Genomic DNA, 24956 nt, shown 5'->3' with positions numbered 1-24956 from the left:
ATATCCCACCATTTTTTCTGAGAATAAATTTCTCCTAATATCCAGTATTTGCCTTTTCCTTGGTTCCCTTTCAAAACATAGCACTGCACAACAAGAACATGACATGATGTCGGAATTTTTTTGCCCAGTCCATGCCGTCCTTTTCAATATGCATCTTATTTACATTAAAATCATGTTGCTGGTCATTGTAACAAAACAACATAAGAAAAAAAAAGAGAGAGAGAGACAAAAAAAAAGAGAGAGAAAAAGAAGAAAAAGCAGAGTGCATTATGGACACCCGCAAAGCAGTGAGATCCATGCTGGGCAGACAGCAGCATCACATATTTGAAGCCTCTTTCCCTGCTCCTTCCTGCTTGCTGCGGGCAGGGATCACACACACAGACTGTGACCGGTTCTGCTTCACAGCCTGAACCTTCTCTGCATCTTCAACTGCAAGAAGAGAAAAGCAGAGGCACGGGTGAGGGATGTTCTCCTTTGTGGGTCAGCAGTAATGAAGCAGTACAGAGAGCCACTGGGATGACCATCGGCTCATTGAGGATGAGCTATGTTGCTGCAAAGATCACTTTTCAATTACGAAACAGAAGACAAAGATCAGTGTCTGAGTAGATGAGGGCAGGGGGGAAAAGCAGAATGTAAGTCCTACTTTGTACCTTGAAATATGCTATGTGTCTGGATCAATGAAACCATGCCACGTTCTGTCTGGGTGCACACAGGCACAACGGAAGCACTGCAGCCCCGTCAGCTCTGTGCCTACATGTTCCCTGGGGCATAGCTTTGATGAGAGAGAATGTAATAAAAAACAATAAAAAACCCACCCAGAATTGCTGTATTTTTGTTACTCTGCTCTGGTTTTTCGCCGCATTATGTTCTTCTTCAAGAAGAGTTTAAACATTTGTAATAAACCATGGATTCAAACAGATACATCCACAGCAGGTGGCCACACCATGAACACAGGAATGCCACAGAATTGTGTTCCCTCTACCTGCTTGTGCAAAGCTGCAGCAAGGCACCTTTGTGCAGATGTACAGCACCAGCCATAAAACTCTTTACTTAATCTGTTTGTAGCTCAAAATTTTAAATAAAACTGCAAAGAAAGACAACATTAAAATCAGAATGACATAAAAAATAATGAAACAAATACCTGCTCTTTCCTGAAATATTTTTCAGGTATACAACTAATAAAGAAATATTTTGTATAGGAACACTTGACTGAGACCCTCAGCCCAGGTCAGTCCATATTTGGAGGCAGAAAATCACAAAATCATGGAATCATAGAATCATTTATGTTGAAAAGACCACTAACCCAACTAGTCCAAGCACCAACCCATGCCTGTGATCACTTCAGACCCTGACCCTCAGTGTGATATCTTCCCTCTCCTTGAAAACCTCCAGGGTACCTCCTGCCACCTGCAGGATCAACAAACGTGGCATGGCTCTAATCCTTCCCCTTACAGCTGTGATTGTGCTGATGGTGTTTGCTGAGTACTCAAAGACTCATTGCCCACTTGCCACGTGTTACATCTCTGGTAGAGATGGAAACTGAATAATGTTGTGATTCCGAAACTAAAGAAAGACCATCCTCTATATTTGGGAAGATGCATTTTACAGCTTTGACCAGCTATACTCCTTGATATTAAACCATTTGTTTAAAGCGTGAAATCTAAACTTTCACGTTTCCAAAGAATGAGCTTGTGCATACAAAAACACCCGAGGTTCTGAACCACGGGTCCTTCTGTAACAAAGATTCAAGGCAGTGCTGCTAATGGTGCATTTTAATAATACTCAGCAAACAAACAAAAACACCAAAGATGTTAATTTTCGGAATCCTTTCTGCACAGCACTCACATCTCAGAGCACTGCCCGCCTTATCCCCTGCTGAGATGCCCCCAGCAGGGCAGGGTGAGAAGGGACTCCCCCATCCCCACTTACCGGTGAGGGAGCGGCACAGCCGGGGCTGCACATCGAAGTCACCCCACGCCAGGGAAGAGCCCTCCTTCTGTGATTAAGGAAGAAAAGTGCTTTAATGCATTTATGAAGATTGCTAGCAAGTCTGTTAATGACACTCATGCTTCATAAACAAGCCATTTGCAATCCCCAAGGACTCCGCTTCCATTTGTTTTACTTTTGCCAAGAAAAACAAAAAGAGCTGGTTCTAAAAATAGAACCAACGCATGGCAGGCGTTTCTAAGGGGAAATATTTACAGACACCAATGGGGTTGGGCTGGTGGGAGCCTTCCAGCAGCACAATGCAGGAGCAGCTGACTGGGATGGGGACACCAAGCCCGTGCCCAAGACACAGAGGCAGCACGAAGAAGGCAGTGAGCCCATCGCCACCTTTCTGCAACCAACAGTAGCACCATCCAGCCCACATTGTTCAGTCTTCCTGTGAAATGGGAATAAGCCTCTTGTGCAGCTGTGATTTGGCACCCAGGGCCAGGAATCTGGACTGCCAAATAACTCTGGACATCTCCCAACCTGGCTTTCTGTTTTGTTTCCCTTCCTTTTCCCCCCTCCCTTAACAAGAGACCTGCTGCCCTCTGCCCATTGTACGTGGTTTTATTGACCATTTTCAAGACAATACCTCCCGGGCTCCACAGCAGCAGCCCGGCTCCCTGGAAAGCCATTCCCAGAGGCATTTAATACTGCTCAGAGCATGCTCCATGAAAGGGCTCCGACATAATTACCAAAGGCAGTATGTCATTTACGCACACGGCTTATGGGCAGCTCCAAATAAGCTCTTTTCTAGGGGAGCACACTTGTGTTTTGGCAGAAGAAAAGAGAGCCAAGTTGCCTGGCTACAGGTGCAAGGATTTTCTGGGTGCTCTATGGTAAATAAAAGCTATCCCGGGTCTCAGAAAACACAGTGCCAGGGTACTTTGTGTTGGCTCCTTGCCTAAAACAAGGCAAGCCTAAAATACACACAAGCACTGAGAGCCAATGTGATGCACAGCCACAGGAAGCAGTGGCCTTCAGGAGGAATTTTGTCCTTAGGCGGAGGAAGGCGAACTTTCTGTTGGAAATAGATTAGTGTCTTGGAGTTAATCCTCTGGGCTGCGATTCAGATCTGAAGTCATCCCTCAACCTTGCCAAGATTTTTGTGCCTGGTGTAAATCACCTGACCTGCACCACTGGCTCAGAGGGATAATGGTTGTTCGTTCCTTGCTTCTCACCTGTTCACTTGGCAAAACCTTGGCATGGTTCCTAGCACAGCCAGGAGCCACCTCTCACCACAGTGAAGCCAAAAGATCAACACCTGAAGACAGGGAGGACAAAGGCAGGAGGGGACTGAATCACAGATGGTTGGAAGGGACCTGAAGGGCCATCACGCTCCAAACCCCCGGCCACAGGCAGGGCCACCAACCTCCACATTTAATACTAGACCAGGACTAGTCTAGTCAGGGTCTGGTGCTGACACCAGGCAGGAGGAGCTCCACTGCTGGTCTTTCTTGGGCTGGCAGTAGCCTACAGCAGGACACGTTTCCACGTAGCCCTTATTTTTGTGTTGCCTGATACAGGAAGAAAGAAACCAGCCCCTAACAAACTATGAGATTAATCTAATTGAGCTACAACAGCTTCATAATTTAATAGCAAAAGACCAATCAATTTCACTAAAAAAGAAAATGCCCTGCATGTTGACAGCTGCTGAGCAGGAAAAGCAGTGTTTCTATTGAGCCAAAGGGATTTTTTAATTATTTGCTCAGCTCATAACATGTAATTGGTTGAATGTATAGCAAAAGCTTCTTTTCACATAGACTGGAAAGGGAAGACAGCCCACACACTGCACCACCGCTGGAGGGTTGGAGGGCCCTTGGCTGGAAGTTTGGTTCTGTTCCTTGATTTCCAGCTTGGTTTGCAAACACAGTTGTAATGCTTCCATCTTGTGGAGAAATGCAGAATAGAAAAACATGTAGCAGGGGGGTGAATGGATTTTGCTGCTGACTCAAAGCCCGGGAGGCCAAACCCTTCCCTCAGGGACTACAAAAAATGGAGTATGAAGTAGATATGAAGTCTCCAATGCCAGCCGCCCCAGTCTTCCACTCACAGCTATTTTAAACACTGTTTGCTTGTCAACTTGGCATGAAATTCTTAATCTGAATGCCCTATTTTTATCCAATTTTAAATTTACAATACTTTTTTTCTTAAATAATGAACTGCTTTTCATTAGTGTTTCTTCTTTCTGCTTGCAAATTCCAGTGCTACATTCTCTTACTGTGGGAAACGCTGGCATCACACACCTCCCCACTTCACACTGATATTCCGAGGCTCTTTTAGAATATTATCTCATAACTTTCAGGGATGGCCTTTTATCCAAATTAAAATGAGGCAGATACTCTACAAGATAACAGACAAAAGTGCTGATAACACCATGCCTTCCTGACTTTTTGTTTTAGGCTCAGTGCTGTTTTTTTGGGCTGAGGCTCACTCTAGTGATGTCTCTTAGCATTTATACCTGCTTTATTTAGACTGGGACAAGGGAGAAGTAGCTATTGTAAAGATATGATTAGCACTCCCAGATGTCTCCTACAAGATATAGAATGGCTTAGGTTGGAAGGGTCCTTAAAGACTATCTGCTTCTAATCCCTTGCTGCCAGCTGGCTGCCACCCAGCAGATCAGGTTGCCCAGGGCTTCATCCAAGCTGTCCTCAGGCACCTCCAGGGATAGGGGATCCTCAAATTATAGAATCACAGAATCATTAATGTTGGAAAAGATCTCCAAGATCATCTAGGCCAATCATCAACCCATCTCCACCATGCCTGCTAACCATGCCCTCAGTGCAACATCTATCCTTTCCTTCAACACCTCCAGGGACAGTGACTCCACCTCCTCCCTGGGCAGCCCATTCCAGTGCCTGGTCACTCTTTCAGAGAAGAATTCTTTTCTAATATCCAAACTGAACTTTCCCTGACCCAACTTGAGGCCACTCCCTCTAGTTCTATCACTAGTTATGTGGGAAAAGAGGCTGACCCCCACCTCCCCACAACCTTTTTTCAGGTAGTTGTAGAGGGCAGTAAGTTCTCTACTGAGTCTCCTTATCTCCAGACTAAACAGTCCCAATTTCCTTAGCTGTTCCCCATACGACTTGTGCTGCAGACCTTCACAGTTCCACTTTCCTTCTCTGGACACACTGCAGGACCTCAATGTCCTTATAGCTAGACACCCAAAACTGAACACAGCACTCGAGGTGTGACCTCACCAGTGCCAGGAACAGAAGGACAATTGCCTCCCTAGTCCTGCTGGATGTTTTTTTTATATATATATTTCTGACAGCTGCACTAAGTACCAGCTTGGCATTTTGCATTGCACCCAAGTGTTCCTTGTGTACCACTGACAGCAGCTGGCAAGTCCCATGCATCTGTCTGAAGGGAAATGTTCACCAAACTATTCTATCCTCAGAAAGGCCAGTTATAAGTGCTCGGAAAAATGGAGAAGGTCTTACTGAGGTGCCAGATTGCCTATTAAACATTACTTCTGGGAGCAGCAGAGGGCAGGAATGTGGCAGCACAAGGGTTAACAATCAGATGTCCTTAAAGTACATAATGTGCTCAAAATCAGCGCGAGTTTGATGTTGTTCTTTTGAAGTTTAATTATACCAAATGTTCTACAGGAACATGCCATGTTCTTCCCTATCTACTTTGAATTGTAAGTACCAATCAGCATGCAAATGATCAAATTAAATCTTTTAAGTTGTTTGCAAGAGCCGGAACACCTTTCTGTGCAAGGAAGGCTGGGAAGCAGTAGCATTTGGTGCATCACTGCAGCTCTCGGCAGGCTCCTCGGTGACTGGCATTTGAACAAAGAAATCAGAATGGAATAAAGCCCGCGGCAGCCTGGAGATCTTGTGCTGCCGTGGAAAATCACTATCTAAATAAAGAAAGATAAAGTATCTCTTTAAAAGGTCACCCTGTTCTCCACAGTGATGGAGCCTCCAAGAAGGAGGTGAAATTTAGGATGGCTCAACTGTTTCTGATGCTGAGATGGGGGACCTGGGGACAAACTGTGGGGGCTTCACTGGATTTCCTGCAGAGGAAGAGTTACAGAGGACTAGAGTAGCCCAGTAGGCTGGAGCTCGCTCCTTATATGCTGCTCCTGGACCACTCCACCTTTCCACAGGGAACACCTGCCCAGCTCCCTTTCATCGATGACAGAGGAGCCAGCAGAAGCCACCGGCACACAGACATTGCATTCACCTTGCTTCTCCCCTTGCTCAGAATATGAGCTGGCAGGGATCTATGACAGCCAACCTGGGCTTTGCATGGCTCTCCAGCAATCCAGCATGCAACGCTTCCATTTTATTTTCTTTGAGTCTGCTCAGAACTGTAGTTTCTTTTATAAACAACAACAACAAAAAAACACCTCCAAAATAAATAAGCACACTCACAATAGCACTTCTGTCTTTTTAAACGAGGATTTTTTGGGGTCAAAAAACCCCACCAATTTCAAATGTTTGCAGAGCATCTGGAATGCTGACAATGGATGCACTCAATACCAGCCTGCCACAGAATCTCCCAGAAAAGAAAACACAGGAAAAGCAGGTCTCTAACTATACAAACTGAGGCTCAATTAATAATATTTGCTTAGCCAGCAACTTTCCTGGTATGGATGGAAGCTTGGGCTTACAAAGAGCTGAACAGCCCATCCACATTGGGATGCTATTTTGGATTGAGGAGGACTTTTTTTTTTGTTGTTTGTTTTTAAGATGACATTTGCCTATAAAAGAGCAGGAAAGAGCCCTCTTCCTTATTCTTGTGATACCTGCAGTCCTTCTATCACCACGGAGAGCAGTACATGCACGGCTGCAGCGGGCACATCCCCACTCTCTTACCTCCTTCCTGGGGCTGATCCCATCGCTCCCACTTGCATCCACCCGCAGGCTCCGGCGCTGCAGGATCAGGATCTCCTGGGCCTGCTCCACAGGCTCCGTCTCACCGGGCAGCGTGTGCCTGCTGTACGCTGGGCCCTGCCGTGCACCACAGAGCACTGTGAGCATGGGACACCTCAGAGCTGTTCCCCAGCCACGGGCACGCTCATCCCAGAGGTGACCAGAGAGATCATTAATATTGGAAAAGACCACTGAGATCACTAAGTCCAACCATCAGCCCATCTTCACCACACCCATCAACCATGTCCCTCAGTGCCACATCTCCACGTTTCTTAACCCTGGGCAGCCCATGCCAGTGCCTCGTCACTCTTTCAGAGAAGAAATTTTCCTCACATCCAACCTGAATTTCCGCTGGGTCAACTGAAGGCCATTACATCCCATCCTATCACAATTACCTGGGAGAGGAGGCTGACCGTGCCTCGCTACCACCTCCTCTGAGAGAGCTGTGGAGAGCATTCCACCATTGCTATAGGGTTTTGCCCAGCCTTATCTCATCGTTTCTCTCAACTCAGCAAAATGGCATCAGGGGGTGTTTGAATCGCTGTGCTGAGATGCCCAACCCAGCCCTATCCCCAAGGACTCAGTGTTTCGTGCATAATCCACAAAACAAAGGCTTAGGTGGATTTTAAGGATAAGGCTCCATGTATCAGCATGCGAGCAGCAATGACAATGCACCTCCCTAGGCTCTGTGTCAAACCTCAGAGGGATTATTTCGGAGATATTCAGTAAACAGTAGGTGTTTTATGTCACCCCCTGATATACCAGATTCATAATAAAATTTACGGCATTTGCTTGTTGTCTTGCATTGAGGTCACAGCACACCAAGCTGCAATGGCACGATGATGGGGCAGGGGGTGTAACCAGGTAACCAGGAGCTTTGCAGCAGCTGGATGAGCTAACCTGGTGCCTGAGGATCCATGTGTTTCTTTCTTCTCACTTCTGGTGCTGGGTGCTGATGCCTAAAATACCTCATGAAATTACAGGCTGACTGGGGGAACCTTTCAAAAGCTGTCATGCTGCAAACAGAAACGTGCCACTGACTTGGAAACTAGATCTGGCTTCACACAGCCAACTATTCTCTGCTCACAAAGCCACATCATTACTAATTATGTAAATATTCACAACATCTGCTCAGGCTGCTGGGATAACAGAAATAACTGTTGTTATTGGACAAAATGGATTAAGGAAAGTGCTTATACCGTTCTCCTGATTCGGTACAAGTTCCTTGCCAGTATTTCCTGTATGTCTTCCAGACCATCCGGACACAGAGTATCCTCCAATTTCTTCTCTGTGATGACAGTCCTGTCGCTGTTACTGCAGAGAAAACCAAAGCATCTTAATTCAGGAGGTGCACAGCTGGTGTGTCACCAATGCCCAGTATCTCTGTTGGACACCACAACAAGTGGGACAGGCAGACAACCAATAGCAAGTCCCTGCAGATGGAGCCAACCCATCCACCAGTCAGTTGTGAATATCCTCCTCCTAATCTTGAAATAGGGTTTACTTTGCACTGGTCCAAAGTATGCTGTTCTTTCCTATGAACAGCTAGGCAGGGAGAAGCAGAGAAGACTGAGAAGCTTGCTAAATATGTTCATAACCATCCAATACTTAGGAGAATATAAAAAAAAAAAAACAAGAGAAAGCAACTTTTTACATGGTCTGATAGTGACAGATAATGGGAAGATGTCTTTAAAATAAAAGAGGGGAGATTCAGATTAAATGTCAGGCGAAAATTCTTTATTCCAAGGGCAGTGAAGCACTGGCACAGCTGCCTAGTATGCTGTGGGTGCCCCATCCCTGGAGGTGCCCAAGGCCAGGTGGGATGGGGCCCTGGGCAGCCTGAGCTGGTGGGGTCAGCCAGCCCATGGCAGGGGTTGAGGCTATGGTGGCTGTAAGGTCCCTTCCAATCCAAGCATTCAGTGATCCTTTGATTCTATGATAACTGCTCCTTCTGGTGGTAGGGATGTGGACAACGGCAGCCTCATGGTGTGCATCTCATCAGATTTATCTCATATTTATTCTGCATGAAGAGCAGAATTTATTCTACAGAGCTGAGCAAGTGCATTTCCCTTGCAGATAGCACTCCATGAAGGTGACATATCAGAGACAGTAATCTGGATATCTGGAATCCAAACGCAAACCAAACTTCCAGCTAATGTGATTTCAAAGGGTTCTAAAACAAAGATGATATCCCCAGTTATGTATCCAATGATTAGGAGGTACTTAAATCTTTCCAGATCAATATATATATACATATATATACATATATATCTTTCTTAAAGGCAGATTTCTTTCCTTGAGAAAACTTGGTAATTCTCAGTCGTTATTCTTTCCAGCATGTGACAGGAGGATAAACCCTACCCTGCTGGCCCTCCCAAACAGGGACACAGCCTTATTATAATTTAGTGGCACCTTATTTGTGGAGACAGGCCGAGGAGCACTTACAGCAAGGACGGGTGGGACGGCGCATGGCCCAACTGCCCTGCTTCTGCCAGCTCGATGGCGTGCTTCCGCTCCAGCTTTTCATAGAGAAGCACAATGCTGGATTTGGGCTGGTCGTATTCTCGGAGCAAGAACTTCTGCAGATACTTGCTGTTGAAATACTCCAGCCTGTTTGAGAACAAAGCAAGGCGTTCTTACCCTCCTGCCCTCTTGCTCCCTAGAACTACTGCAGGTCTCATCAAGCCAGCAGCTTCACAGGCCATGGTTGCCCCATACTCTATCATAATTCATTTCCTGCTTTCCAGAAACCCACTGCCCAAGAGGCCAGTCCCTACTTATTCCTGTACACAAGCTAAGATATTAAAACATCTTCAAGTACAATATAAACTCCCCAAAGTGCCAAACTTATTACGAAGACCAGTAAGTGCTACAAGTACATGCAGTAGCCCCAGGGATACAACAGGATTTAGCGATTTAAACACTTCCAGATGCCCTCTTGAGTTGTTTCCTCCCGCTTTCTGCTCAAATGCAGCATAACGTTTGGAGAAAACCTTGCTGGCATTAGACAGCGATGCTGCAGCTCAGCCACATGCAAACCCACTTGCAAGGAGCAGCAGCAGTGCTTCCCATACCCTCTAGCGGCACTTCCAAGCACTGGCATTTCAGCTGCCTCAATCTGAGCTATTATCATGAGTCGGCTGTAAATGAATTAAAGCAGGTCAATTGTTATTAGTACAGGTTAAGCTATTATTTTAAAATAGCAATAATTTCTTCTACATGGACAATCTACCACGGCACCCACAGCTCTTGTGTTTCCAGCAAATTTCTTTGGACAAGGGGCAAACGCTGCAGAAAGTGACAAAGGAGTCTTTTTATGGCAAAGTACAACATGCTTCCTACAAAGAAGGAGAGAGGCTTTGCTCTGCACAGCAGCAGTGCCCTAAGAGCCCGGTCTCACCTCGCTGCAGATGTAGGAGCTGCCCCTTCCCACCTGCACTGTGCCACAAAGGATGAATGAGGCTCAGCAGCCCACAGCAGAAACTTACAGAATAGGAACCAGACTCATTTTTTTCTACACATGTACACAGTTGTATTTTGGCAAATCCTTACTTGTCTTTCCAGTAATACTGTCCCCAGTGTCCAGATATATCTTCTATGCCAGCCAGCAAGTGATCCAGGAACTAAACAGAAGAGAGGATTTTGCTATACACTGGTTGCATGTATTGCATACGTGATGAACTCAGTCAGCAAACATCAAAAGCCAGCAGACAGAATGGGGGACATTTTCAGCAAGGTACACAGCTCTGGTAAACAAGAAGAGGGGCTGTCAGCCTAATTCCCCATTCAGCCCTACACGTGTATCCCTTGGTTCTGGAGCACAATGAGAGATTTGGCTGCTTTCTTTCAGGTCTGTGCAAGCAAAGCCTAATCGCTGAGGGACGGGGATCTGTTCCTTATGATACGTGCAGGTTGGCTAATGGCTGGCACATCCTGCATACCGGGCCTCAATAATGCTCATGCCACGTGCTTTGAGGACAGCTTGTCTCAGGAGAACAGTAACTTCAGGATATAAACGGAGATAACGTACAAATGAATACTCCACTTGAATAATAAGTACTGCCTTCCCCCAGGCACTTCCCGCTAAATAAAATCACTGACCATACTGTGCCTTATTCAAAAACATTATTATTTTTTTAAAAGACATTAAAAACCCTGGACTGGTTGATGAGTGCTCCTGTGAGCACTGGGTGGCACCGCCCAGCCAGAGCTGCACAAACTGGGCCTCACACTGAATGTCCCAGCTATGTGGACTGAGAAATGTGAGGACAAAAGCTGCTTCTGGTTCCCTGCATGCCTGCCTTCCAACTATCTGCATTGTTACCTTGTCTACTTAGCTTAATTGGTACATGGCCATTTTCAGCTCACATTTCCCAATAAACACATTTTCAGAGATGATTTACTATTCAGACACTAACAAAAGAAGAAAGTATTCTCTGTTCATTATAGGAAAAGCCTCTTCAGCCTATTGAACTATTCTGTTAACCTCAGACAAAGCCCTGTAATACAACCTAATTGTGAGGATGCCAAACATTTTATACATGTCCCCAGACCTAACATCTCTATTTCTAGCTACTCAAAAAGAAGACAAAAATATTCCCAAAGGAGACATGCTTATGGAAGTGTGACTGGGCATAAGCAATTAGATTCAGAGCAGTACTTCACACTGGACACTACGCATCAGGCCAGGCTGAATGGGGCACTGGGCAGCCAGACCTGGTGGGGGCATCAGCCCATAGCAGGGTTGGAACCGAGTGGTTGTTAAGATTCTTCCAACCCAACCCATTCTATGATTCTCTGATAAGCTTTCAAGCAAGCAACCATCTTTGTCTGCCATGTTTGTGCATCACCTACTGCAAAGCTCAGTTGAGTGAAAGGTTGCACTGCAATACAAATAATAATCCCTGATCAGAAAGCCGCATAGGACTCTAAACCTGGAAAGGTTCTGACTTGCAGAAGACTCAAGCAAAATCAACAGGAGTTTGCAAAGCTGTAGAGTCCCGGAGGCACACTGCATTGCAGAAGGACTCTGCCCACCAGCAAAGCCCTTGAGAAGCTGAAGCCATGTGTTGTTGAATTCCTTACTTACCCGAATGTGAATCTGCTCACCCACTGTGGGAGCACTCTCTCTTTTCCTCTTGACATGCAGCAAATCTACAAGAGGGCGGATGGTCATTCCCTGCAGCAAAACACAAATCCAAAAGTCAGGCTCTCTTCACATCAAGCATTCTGGTGGTGCTTGCACTGTCTCTTTTGGAGCAAATTCACATGAATGTATACAAACCACAGCTACCCCAGCCACTGCAGCAGGAGTAACTTTTTTGGTGGAACAAGGCCTGCTGTTTGAGCTAGCATCTGTTTTAAGGCAGGATAAACATCGGGGAAGCTCTGACAACACTGGAAACCCTGCTATCTGCTAATATTTGTAAGCCAAACACTTTGTCTGCTTGCAGAAAGCCATGGTGGTAGCTTGTCAACAGCAGCTCACATGCAGCCTTTAGATAGGGATGGAAGAGAGGAGCAATGCTCTGCTCCCCTCACCTGCCCTCCGGCATCTCCAAGATCACAAAAGCTCCACCAATAACTTCAAGGTCAAGGCCAGAGTTTGGTACTGCTGTAGTCTACCAGATGGAAAGAGGCTTGAAATGTCCAAAGTTCAAATGCCTGAATTGAAGGCTGTCCTGGAGACATCTGAGCACACAGCCCCCACCAGTGGTGGCCCAGACAAGAGCGGGTGACACCTGCACACTATTTAAGTGCCTCACATCATTACTCCAATGATCTCTGATCATCAGCCAGTGGCTAAGTTTACTAATCAAAGTATCCACCCAGTGGGAAGGCCAAGGGAAGAGTTTTAATGTCCTTTGAGCCTTGGGAACGAACTTTGAAAATGCTTCTGCAATGCATTTCCCAGTCAGGCTTCCATAAGAAACTCCTTTTCTAGGACATGTTTACAATAACAATAATGGAGCAGTTAATATTTATGACTTCTGAATGTCACAAATGTTGGCACAGAGGACAGCTGAACACATTTTTAGTAGTAAAAACAATTAATGTGTCATTTTAATAGCTAATAGCAATTAAAACACATAGTTATTCAGAGTAAATAAGGAAATATATGAAATTCACAAGCAAGAGATATTACAAAAATTAAGTATAGACAAGGTAGTTTGGTCTCTTGCCTTCCATGGATAATCAGCAACATTTGTATTCATTTTAAAGTGGTGTTTTGAAGATCTGTGAGCAGGACTCCGAGATTAGAAGCACCCACACACCTGGACTCTTTTGGCCCTTCCACACCATGGCAGAACTATGAGAATCCCACATGTCTCTCAGGCCACCAGACCGTGTCATGCCTGTAGGTCCCCTGTGACCTCCACCCACCAAGAACAGCTTGCCCAAAGAGCACTGCATGATGCTGATGGGAGGCCAACTGTACACTGCGCTTCATCAGCAGACAAGTGGGAGCGGGCTGGAATTGGATGGTCTTTAAGGTCCCTTCCAACCCAATACCACAGTATGATTCTATGACATGATGGCTATAGCAGGGTTCACACAATGGTTTTCTACCAACAGCAATCTGGTAGCTAACAGGTAAGTATATCCAGCAAACAAAGAGAAAATACAGAAGTCTCTACATGATGATTACATTTGCTAACAATTTCATCAAAGAGGTCAGATGTTAATGGTCTGAGAGCGATCTTTAAATGGAGACTATGGTATTTAGTTTTTAAAGCTCACACAGACAGAACAATGAGGGCCCTCTGTGGCATTCCAGATGAGCCCACAGCTCCTGGAAGGACTCCGGTTGGGTGGCACCAAGCCAGACTGCCTGCAAGCACTGAGGACTTGACAATTGCTCAGCCAACCTTCCCAAAATTATTAACCAAATCTCTTGGGGGAAGGGCCTTATGCAACCGAGTTAGAAAGCCCAAAATAGCCACGTTTCCTGGGTTATATAAAGCAACGACAGACCCATGTATGGGCAAGCCCAGCTGTTTACACATCAGTTGTCGGTCTGCTTTCCAGACAGCATGGACAGGATCTCCAAGAAAACAAAGTGGATCTGTGCTCCAACAAGATGCTTTGCTGGCTTTCACCAGCTTCTCCCCTGCTTTCTGTCCCCTACCTTCTGACCAGTCTAAACACAAACTAAGACCCGCGTCACTACTGATATCACTGTCAATATATAACAAAAAGACGTGACACAAAACAACAGCAGCAGAAAAAAAAAAAAAAAGTCAACAGAAATTGTCTGTATCCAGTATTTCACTTGCCCTTTCCATCCAAAGCAATGTGAAGGATGTGGGGATATCAAAGATATTCACTCCTCAATCCCGCATCCACCAATCTGCTGCAGCAGCTCTCAGGCTTCTGAAGAACTCACATACAAACCCAAGTTGCTGAAGGCTCACCGCAATACCTGCTTCTTTCTTATTATCATGATTATTTTCACTGACGTTTTCCATGCTGTGTTGTAACAGTACTTTTCAGATTCAGCTTTGCAGCAAGTTTGTTTCCTTCCCACTGCTCTCATGACTGCCCCAGTTGCACAAAGCTGCCTGAGCAAAACCTGCCCTGCTCCCACTGAGTGCTGAGTGTCCCCACGGGGATCCTGTCCACCTCCCACCCATCAGCATGGGAGTGACATCACCAGCCGAGCTTTGAGGTTACACAAAAGCACTTTCCTGGTCCTGGGAAGGATTTCCCAAAGCCTCTGCAGAATGGAGCTGCTGCCTTAGAACAACCTTTGTCTGAGTCTCAAGAGTGTCTCTGCATGAGCAGACATGCCTAGTGACCGTATCTTTTCAATTTCTGACCCACATTTGCATCTTAAAACTTGTCACCCTCCACCTAACCACGTCCCCCACCCCCGAGGCCCCCACTGTCTCCTTTCAGCATGCAACAAGGCCCTGAAACCAGCAAGCCCAGCACCACGTCACACTCATTGCAGATTTTCTTCAGCTCCTGGTGTGGATTAGGAAGGTTCAGGAATGAACGCAGTCTCTCCTGCATTGCCCGAGCACCCAGCGCCCACACTGCAGGGTTGAGGGAGGCCAAGCGGAAGGAATCAGCTCTCGCTGGGTGATACTGATACATCGGCAGCTGACAGCGTGACCCCGTGTCCTGAAAGCCCCGCAGCTGCTCTGCAGCCCCATCGTGTGACAGAGAGGAAGGACATCATGAACCAAGGAGATTTCCAGCCCCCGTCCCACACACTTCAGCTCGACAGGGACCTGCTCACCTCCTCACCATCAGCCCTGCTCCCTTCGGGACCCACCGACCCCAGTGTTTCCACCACATCCTCGCTGGAACGCGGCAGCATTTGCAAGGTGAACCAAAAAGTGGCTTTCTGCTGAGAAACCCTGGAAGCAACCCCAGCGTGACAGGCTCGCTCCTGGGGGGAGAACAGAAGGGAGCACCGCAACCCGCACCTCCCGGAGGCGTGCAGGGAGGCTTCCACCGCTAGATGTCAGAGCAGTGCCTGGACGAGGGAAGCAGCCGAGCACCTGGAGGGGCGCGCCGAGAATGCGAGAAAGCGAGCGGTCTGACAGCAACGAGAGCAGCCCTAGCAGGAGCACGTCCACAGGCTAAGCCCAGTACGGAAGGACTTTGATAGGAACTCCTACAGACTTCCGTTGGACTCAAAGATGAATTTAAAACAAAGAAAGAAAGAAAAATCAGGGGCAAATAAATCAAGTGTGCTATGAGTTATTTCTTTTGATTTTCCTTGCTTTTACAACAAGTAACGCACCCACATTTTTTTGCAGCAGAAGAGTTAGCGCAGGCCCCTGGCTGCTGCATCATCATAAGCTAATTACAGCTGCTCTGCTGCATGAAGATTTCTTGGGTATATATACAAAGCATTTTGATCAGCAACTCATGATTGCTGTTGCTTCAGCTGTTGGATGCCCCAGGAAACTGGGACTTATTCTTAGAAAACTCATCCCAGTTTCCACCAGTGCTGCCCCAATGAGGATGGATCAGGTCAGAAATGGGACGTGTTGTCATAGAAGAGGCTACAGCACACGGTTTAATTGAACAAAATACAATCAACCTCACAAATGCATCACACCTTCTGCCTCTTCAAGTAGCAACTTTTTAAACTTTATCCACCTGGGCACCTGACGCAAAGGAAATTGTCATGACCAATAAATGCTCATATCCATTAGCTTGCGCACCAGGTCTGAATGCTTAGTTCTGGTTACTCGTCTGAAAGACAGAAATCGTGGTCATTCTCTACATCTGCTCATGACAGTCCTTCGGGCTGAGCGCTGTTACCTGTGCGAACACGGTGAAGAGGATGACCACAGTGGTTGCTGCAATGAAGAGCTTCTTTCTGCGGAAGTCAGGAAGCAAGAAGACCAAAGAGAAGCAAATGGCACCACGGAGCCCCCCGTAGGCAATGATGAATTGGTCCTTGCTGGTGACAGTGTTCACATGAAATCTGTTCACAAAGAAGGTCAGCACCAGAACCCCTGGAAGCAGAAAAGAAGATGGGGACACCTCAAACAAAAAGAAACTGGATACATTCCTCATAAATATTTCCAATATATTAATTTTCTCAAAATCGAGTGATATATTCAATAGTAAAACACCAGTGAACACTGAGCACTAGGCCAAGCGGGGTACCTTCCCAATGCCATTGGAACACTAGAGCTTTAGAGAAGGGCTTTTCTTCCATCCTCGGGCATTCCTGGCTTGGGGGCATACAACAAACACCACAAACCTTTAAGTAAGAGATTTATACTGCTCAGCTTCAAGACCATGTAAGGTGACAGCAGTTGATGTAATTCTCAGTCATTTGCAAATACAAGACAGATGCAGAAAGATACAAAAAGTCTGGCCTTGAAGCTCTAAGCTGTGATCTTAATGCCAGCTGATAGGACAAACATTCTATTTCTTGAAGATTAACAGCCATGAAGATCAATGGGAAGCCCCATTCAGGATGACATATGCGGGATGATTTTCAGCCTTAGTTTGAGTGTTCTTATTTAATTCAGGGGGACCTTGAATATAAAGAGTGTTTTCTTTGCTGGTTGTAGCAACGAGCCATTCTATAATAACGTATGGTGTAATTTGAGTGCAGTCAGAATGGCTGTGTTGAGAGAGCTGGAGGATTTTGCCAGGCTCTTTGTAACATTGCTGTGTTCCTTACTTCTTGCAATGAAGAATTTTCAAACTAAATAGAAGTCAGAATAACTCAGAACTTCTCTTCATCTAAGCAAATAACTTGAAAGGGAAAAAAAAAATGTTTAATCATAATAAAACATTTCAAAGTATGCACAACCAATAACCGTGTTTCTAAGTGCATTTAGAGCGCACAGTTATTAAAACAAACCTTGGCATGTATTAGCAGCAAATAAAACAGATTCTGCTACGTCTTGCTAATCATGGTTTAGCCTATTTAAGCAATTTCTTGAAGTGCCTATCAAATTTGAGTTCAAGTAAATTACCATTCTGTTTGACTCAGTGGTTTGTAAACATAAATCCCGTCAAATGTTTTGTAGCTATCGAATCTTTGCCAAAATGTGTGCTCTGCTGTATCTGCTGATATTGTTAATATATACAAACATCCATCAATGAGGAAGATAGATCATGAAGAAGATGGCAACATATTGATGTCACAGAGTTCATCTCTATCATCTTTTCCTTTGAAAACAGTATCTGTATGATATTAGTACTAAGTATATTCAGTAGACAAGGTATGAACTCCGCACTCACTCAGATCAGGACAATAATACAGAACACAATAGAGAAACAGCTGCTCAGAACACTGAATTAGTGTAAGATACATGTGAGGACAACACCAGAACATTTATCTGGTCACTTAGAAGTCATGAAAATGGGATCCCAGAGTCCTAGCACCAGGACTCAGATTTTCCTTGTTGCCAATTTCAGCAAGATTACCTTTAGCCAAGATGACCGGTAAAGTACAACACTCTTTCTTCAGCTACCACTATGTTTTGCTCTCTTTTTGACTGTGAGTGTGGTCGAAGACTGCAATAGGATTCCCACAGAGGATGTAGAGTCCCCTCCACGGAGCTCCTGGGCAGCCCACTGACCCTGCTTAGCAGGCTGGGTGGACCAAACCAGGACAGCAGCAGCTGATAAGCTACAGCTTGCCTTGAGCAGCTGGTTTTCTGTGCCTTGGATCTTAGTTACATAAGTATCCTCATATTTTTGCCTTTCACCTCCATTTTAGGACCCAGTTCTCATCTACCCACAAATAATCTGTGTAAAACATCTCCAGGGACAGCTGTCCAACAGTTCCTCCAGTTTTCCATTTAAGGATACTGCTGTACACAGAAGTTGTTACAAATTCAATCCCCTAAATCTCTGCAATTCCGGATATGCAGCCAAAGGCCCTGGGGCTTTACACAGCCCTGATCCCAGGGTCTGTGCTAACGCTCTTTCTCCTATTGTGAAGATAGCAAAGGACCATGATACACTGAAATGGAAGAGGAGATCATGATAATCAAAGGGCCTAAGACAGATGGATCTGTAAACTAGGTATCATGAGAATTTCTATTTAGCACCAGTGCTGCCTGTGGTGATTGCACAGACTAAAGAAATGCAGTAGGGTGCCTGACTTGCTTTTGTGCCCCACAGCAGTGCTGGAGGCCCTGCAGCCCATTTCAACCCTCGTCCCTGCTCATGGCAGGGGAGTTGAATTAGGTGACCATTAATGGTCCCTTCCAACTCAAATTATTCTGTTATTTACATCTGTAATAACCACACATGGGGGAAACTGGAGAGGTGACGGCAGGGACAGAAACATTCTCTCATGTAATAGAATCATTAAGTTCCATTCCAGCAACATCCACAACAACAAAAAAAAGCATCATTTCACCATACCCAGTGCTCTCCAAATCAGGCAGAAAATGACAGTGAAGAAAATATATGGCCAGTTCCACTCGTGATTTTCTCCAATGGTAGACACTCCAAGAAAGATGAAGATGAGGGTATCACTAACACTGCTCCACATCTTCATGAAGTATTTGACTGTGGTGTGAGACTTCAGGGAGATGTTGGCCTCCACATAACGTTTCATGCCCATGGCACAAGCAATGATGCTGGGAAAATTAAAATGAAACATTTTTCTTCATAAGGGCACAACACTGACACATTATTATTTAAAGAAAATATATATATATATATCAGCTTTATCAAGTGTCAGATGCTTACTATGCTAATGATTCACTTCCTACAGCCCGCTAACATCAACAGGACAACCAAGACAGTAAGTAACTATATAGGTTGACCAGGCTGCCTAAATATTTTCACAGATAAACAACTTCATTCACTGCATGTAGCAACATTTCCCATCACCATACCCTGCTCTCAGCACGCTAACTGTACCTATCTCAAAACACCTGGGCATCAGAGTTTAATCCTTAAGAGCAATTTACTTGCATGGGAGAAAGACATTTGAGAGCAAGGGAGAGTACTATGTGCAAAAAGGACTATTTTGAAGTGTTTGCAATGTGGTCACTACAAGAGACTCTTGTAGGACTCTAAGTCATAGTAGCTTAAGAGCAGCTTGAATGGAAACACAAACACAAAACATACCTCACGCTGCATATTTCTAAGTCCAGAGTTGCCCATTCTTTGGACGTAGCTAGGAAGCCATCCAATATGCAACCAAAAAACAACAACATGCTCGAGCAGTGAAAAGAATCTTAATGATCGCTCATCAGGCTGCACAGTGAGCCAAGAAATGGCTTCGCTGCTCCTTCTAAGTAAATTAGAGAGTGTTGCTGGAGTCAGAACATTTGACTTCCTTGTATCACGTACCCAAGGTCACTTCGGAGGCACACAGCACCAATTAAAACTCTGCCTTGCAATTTTTCATGGCTAATTGGTTCTTTAAGTTACAGGGTACATGTGGTTAGTCTAATTCATCAGCTTTACAAATCAATACATATTCAGGCCAGCAGTCTTAGAAGGTCAGAGCAACTGAGCGCTGAAAGAGTCAAAGCTCCATCTTTTATATTTTAACCCAAACAGAAACATTTTGTTCTAAAAGTGGTACCAGGAGCAGTAAAATGGTTTTACATTTCTGAGATCTGATTTTCCCTGGCATTTGGTAAGGTCATCCACATGGAGTATTATCCATGACAGATTCCCTTCCCAGGAGACTGCATGGTATCTCCGCTGTTCTCCTTCACATGAATTACTGAAAAAGTCTTTTCCAGATGAAGATCCATTTCTACCCACCGTGAGTTGCTGATTACTTGACTTGGCATTCAAACAAATGACAACAGCAAATATGCTTGTTTCCTTTTCTTTCATCTTAAAATAATTATTTGTTTTCCCTCACTACCAATCAGAAAACAAAATGGGATTTAAGGGAAGGACCAGCAGTAAAGGTGCAGGACATGGAAGGTCAGACACAGAAATGCCACCATGTTTTCACTGGGGAAGGAGAGCCTTAAAGTGTCGCAGAATGGAATAGTTTTTCAGTTGCTGTATCTGCCTCAAGAAAGAGGGAATAAAACAGTTCCAACTAAGAAACCCAGCAGGAATTTATGGCAATCCACTTTCAGAGCCATTGTTTGGAAATGCTTCTTGGAAAAAAGAATACAGGTTCAGATCATTCACCAAGAATAAATTTGACCATTTTTTCCTCGCAGCTTCCAAGATGGACACTGCCACAGGGACAAGGAGAAAAAGGTATGTGTGTGTATATATATGTATATATACACATATATATGTATATGTGCATTAAGCTAAAAAACATTAGCAGAAAAGTTTAGCAGATCGAGTTGCACTCAGAAGGTTTTTGGATTGTGTAGAATGTATTTATTTATTTTTGCAATCAGATTATTTTTCAAAGAAACAACTGCCAAGGTCTGTTTCTCATAATACAGTATTCCCTGATCGCCAATGAATAGTTTGAAATCGAGATATATAGAAGAGGCATTTATAATTTGGCAATTGTAGGACTGGTATTGCAGGAATCAGCTGCCTTTGAAATTGTTTTGCTTTAGAAACAATACATTATTCAAAAGAATAGAAAATGGGTTCCATAATGGGTACAGTAGATTTTGATTGATAGAAAGAGACACCATTAGGATTGAATGTTTTCTGCTCCATAATGATTATGCAGCACATTTATTTCACTGTTCTGTCTTTTGCTCCTATAAATAGGCTTTCTCTTACCTATTCCCAGAGCTAGAATTTTTGTCAGTAATGCCAGAATATTGCTCTTTTTAACTGTTCAAAGAACAAAATCTGCAAGATAGGAATAGTTTATGGCCAAAGAAGTACCATTAGTTTTAAAATCGATCTCCCAGGCACTCCTGTGTCTAGCTGGTATCCAACTTAAATTTCTTATTTTCTTTTTATCTCATTATCAGATTTCCAGTTGTTTACACTGTAGCTATCAATGGAGTCTTAGTGCACTTTATAGTCTTAAGGGAAACAGTAAATGGTCAGTTGTGATCCTCAACAGCTGCTGACTTAGTTCAAGTTGTAGAACCAAGCAACAAATATCAGCCCACAGAAATCAGAAGGGCTGAATCACCCACACTGTGTTTCTCATCTGTCTCTGCTTTCCAACACAAGGCTTTGACTACTGCTAGAATTGTTAGATTTATTTATTGTTCTCAGCACCTTTCCAGGTAAAATTCACAATGAGTTAAGCACAAAGTCAGTCATCAGTGTATGGAAACTAATTGTGCTCTATTAAATTGCAAGCAATTTGGGTTTAGTACTTTTGAAACCTTCCTCTCTGACAAACTTGGCTGAATGTGGTCAGAAGATTTCAAGTGCCATTAGAGGCAGGGAGGTGATGGACAGGCCCACCCACACCAAGTACAGAAATGCAAGATGAACACATGAGCTTTGCCTGAAATCTTTTGGAGGTCAGTCAGAACTTCCAAGTCAAATCTCCAGGCAGAGGTTTCCATTAGAGCCCTCCACTCTCACACAGAAGGCATATTTCCATGCTTCAGCTCTATAAGGGATGAATAGCTACCCCCCATCACTTCGCTGTGCCACCACCAGGTCTGCTTTCAGCATGCCTCTGGATACCAAGCCCCAGATGCCAACTGGTAGGGCACGATCAGTGATGAAGCTAGAACAGATGTGCTGTAAACCTAACAACCACATTTTTCAGAGGTCATGAGGATTTGATTAAAGAATCCTTGCTGTTTTTCAGATGTTGGTTTTGGCTGGGTCTAACCCCCATGGGGCTCAAGTAACCAGTCCTCAATAGCCTACTTAAATGAACTGGACATTTGAAATTTGCCTGGCAATAGTGATCTGGATTGCTTGTGAGCTGCGGATAGCACTGTTACGTGCAGTAGTGTAATGTGTGGAATGGAGTTACACCTCTCAGCTCTTTCAGAGATTTTCATACTTTCTATTCGCTGTCACAGACAGATTTGCAACTAACTTTAAAACACTTGGTTTTTTTTACACCTTTTAGTAAATACAACCAAACATCCTTCCTGGAGAAACGAGATGCTGGGGCAGACTTACGCCACAATGCCGGAGAGGTGAAACATCTCTGCAGTGAGGTAGGAAAGGTAACTGTACAGGAAGACAAAGAGCGGCTCGATGACACGGATGTCCTTGGTGAATCGCGTGGTAAAGGCAGAGGTCATCCCAAAGGTAAGACCTACCAACACTCCCCCAATCCCAACCACAAAGAATTTTCCAACTCCGGCGAACACATCCACCGTTTTGATGGCTGGCATTTCACAGAACGATCGAAATAGCTTGTAGAGCACCTGGGTGAAAAAGGAAAGGGGAAAACAACCATGAACAAAATCATCACCAGACATTGCCACCCTTTCTCTGAACACCAGGCGCTCTCACAGAGCCTGCTCCTCACCACGGTCACCGCGTCATTCAGGAGCGACTCGCCAAAGACCAGGATGTGCAGCTTCTCGTTGACATGGATCTCCTCAAACACTGCCAGCACGGCCACGGGGTCAACAGCTGCAATCAGGCTACCGAAGAGCAGGTTGTGGAGCAGCGACACGTCCCGCAGCCCAAAAGCTCTCACTTGGCAGATGCCGTAGAGAGAAAAGCCGATCCCAAACACATTCCATATCGTCCCCACCACCGCGTAGAGGAGAATGGTGCCAATGTTCTCAAAAAATGGGCGGCTGGGCATGAAATACCCTGCGTCGAGGACGATGGGGGGCAGCAGGTAGAGGAAAAAGATATCGCTGTCCATGACAGGAGGTGACTTGTCGTTCAGGCCATAGATGATGCCCCCCATGATGAGTCCCACAAATATCAATAAACAGCTTTCTGGGACCACAGAAGGCAGCTTGTTGTATAGGTGAAATGCTGGAAGGGGATGAACAGAAAAAAAATCTGTGTTATCACCCAGACTGGCCAAGGAACACCAGGTACCCAATCATAATTCTATGATTCTATACCCCTTGCGGTGAGGAGGTTTCACCAGATCCCACCTTCAGCAGGCTGCACTTTGGAATACTGATAATAAACCAAAGCAAATAAACAATGATAACAAATTATGTTATTAAGGTAAAGCTCAAGCAGAAACTAGCTAAGGAATCTAAAAGATATCAAACATTGGTCTGCAGTTCCTCATACCTGGAAATACACCTTTAATGTTATGCTAATACACAAAGAGAAAATAAACTAAATCATCCATATAAATAAAAATGCTTCTGGGATAAAGCAATCTAGTTAGCACGCCAGCTTTAGCACTAACAGCATAAACAGCAACTGCTGATTTTAAACACAATACAGATTCCATACATACAAAAAGATTAAGAAAAAAATATATATTATTGAATAGTATGAAAACTGTCACCACTTCTAATTATCAACACAAAATTAAAGGTAAGATGGGGAAAGAGATCAAACAATCAACCAGGCCAGCCTTGTGCAACACCCGGTGTTTGCTAGAGAGAAATCCTGGCAAGCACCATAAGTACTAGAGGTGGGTTATTAAAAGTAAGAAGGAAATTGAAACAAATTAAACTGGAACAGGGATAACAGCAGTAAAAAAAAAAAAAAAAAAAGTGATGGTTATTATTTCTTCATATTTATTGATTGAGTAGAGATCTCATTCCACAAGGTGCAGAACAGCACAAAGAAAAAGCCATTTCTATCTGAAAGAAATTAAATTTTGATTGAAATGAATCTCACAGACTTTTCCTTTCTGAAGAAGAAGGTGGTAAAACAACTTATATGGCAGGAATTTCACAGAAGTGATCACAATTCCTGGGTGGGGAACAAACAAAGAGTATATAAATTCCACTCTCTCGTTTCCAGTCCTGCAGGTGAATACACATCTGCTTACGCATTTTCTTTGCTTTTATCTGGCTCACAGGAATTTCACAGCAGCTGAATATGCTCCATGAAGGGCACAGCGACCACTTGCAGGTCTGATTAGTATTACACACAGGTACATTTGCAGAGCTCAGGACTCAGCAGAAAGTACATCTCCCATACAACATGAGCACCTGATATACAACGTGCTACATTACCTCCAGCCCCAGGACTTCCTGTGTCACCCCAAACAGCTCTGAACTCCAAAGACAAAACACAACCTGTCCTGTTTCCTCCTGATCCTACTCATAAAGTCTATCTTAGCAAGGAACAGCCCCTCCTTGCCCACCCCTTCCCTGGTGCCTCACCTATTTTGGCCAAGGATGCAAGCATGATCCAGAGTGTGATTTCGAAGGGGACTTGCACATGCTGATAATCCAGAGAGAAAAACGTGTGCTCCATGGACGCATTGCCCTGCGCTTCCTCAGCAGCCCAGCTGCCATTCTCTGCCACCGCAGAATCATGCAGGGCTCCCACCGCAGCGGCTTGCAGGAAGGAGGAGAGCAGCACAGCCAGGACAGTGGCCATGCCCTTGCTCCATGCTCTCTGCCTCTCCATTTGGCCCAGGGCTGTCCACTGCGTGTATTTGGTCGCGGCTGCTCCTGTTCTCACTGCAGAGCTCAGCCGTCAGCCTGCTCTTCTCCCTGTCCATCAGCAACCGGATGGGGGACCTGCTGGAGATCCGTGCTCTTCAGGGCCACGTGCCCAAATGGGACGATCCTTCAGCTGCTTCGTGCACCAGCTGCAGATATC

The 24956-nt window shown here is 44.9% G+C and overlaps 1 protein-coding gene across 1 annotated transcript; it reads right to left on the bottom strand.

The window, feature by feature from the left end:
• Positions 1–316: 316 nt before the first annotated feature.
• LOC140251759 (sodium/hydrogen exchanger 2-like) lies at positions 317–24911 on the bottom strand. Its single transcript, XM_072335829.1, has 12 exons — positions 24512–24911; positions 22726–23189; positions 22371–22621; positions 18741–18958; positions 16164–16360; positions 11971–12060; positions 10434–10504; positions 9327–9491; positions 8081–8195; positions 6825–6959; positions 1930–1996; positions 317–429 (listed from the first exon to the last, which is right to left on the bottom strand). The coding sequence occupies exons 1-12, from the start codon at positions 24759–24761 to the stop codon at positions 317–319; spliced, it is 2136 nt and encodes a 711-aa protein (XP_072191930.1). The 5' UTR covers positions 24762–24911.
• Between the last annotated feature and the right edge of the window lie 45 nt (positions 24912–24956).

The sequence above is a fragment of the Excalfactoria chinensis genome, chromosome 4 (assembly GCF_039878825.1).
Source record: "Excalfactoria chinensis isolate bCotChi1 chromosome 4, bCotChi1.hap2, whole genome shotgun sequence".
In the NCBI taxonomy this organism is placed as follows: domain Eukaryota; kingdom Metazoa; phylum Chordata; class Aves; order Galliformes; family Phasianidae; genus Excalfactoria; species Excalfactoria chinensis.
Note: the sequence above shows the minus strand (reverse complement) of the source record. Positions and strands in the feature narration are given on the sequence as shown.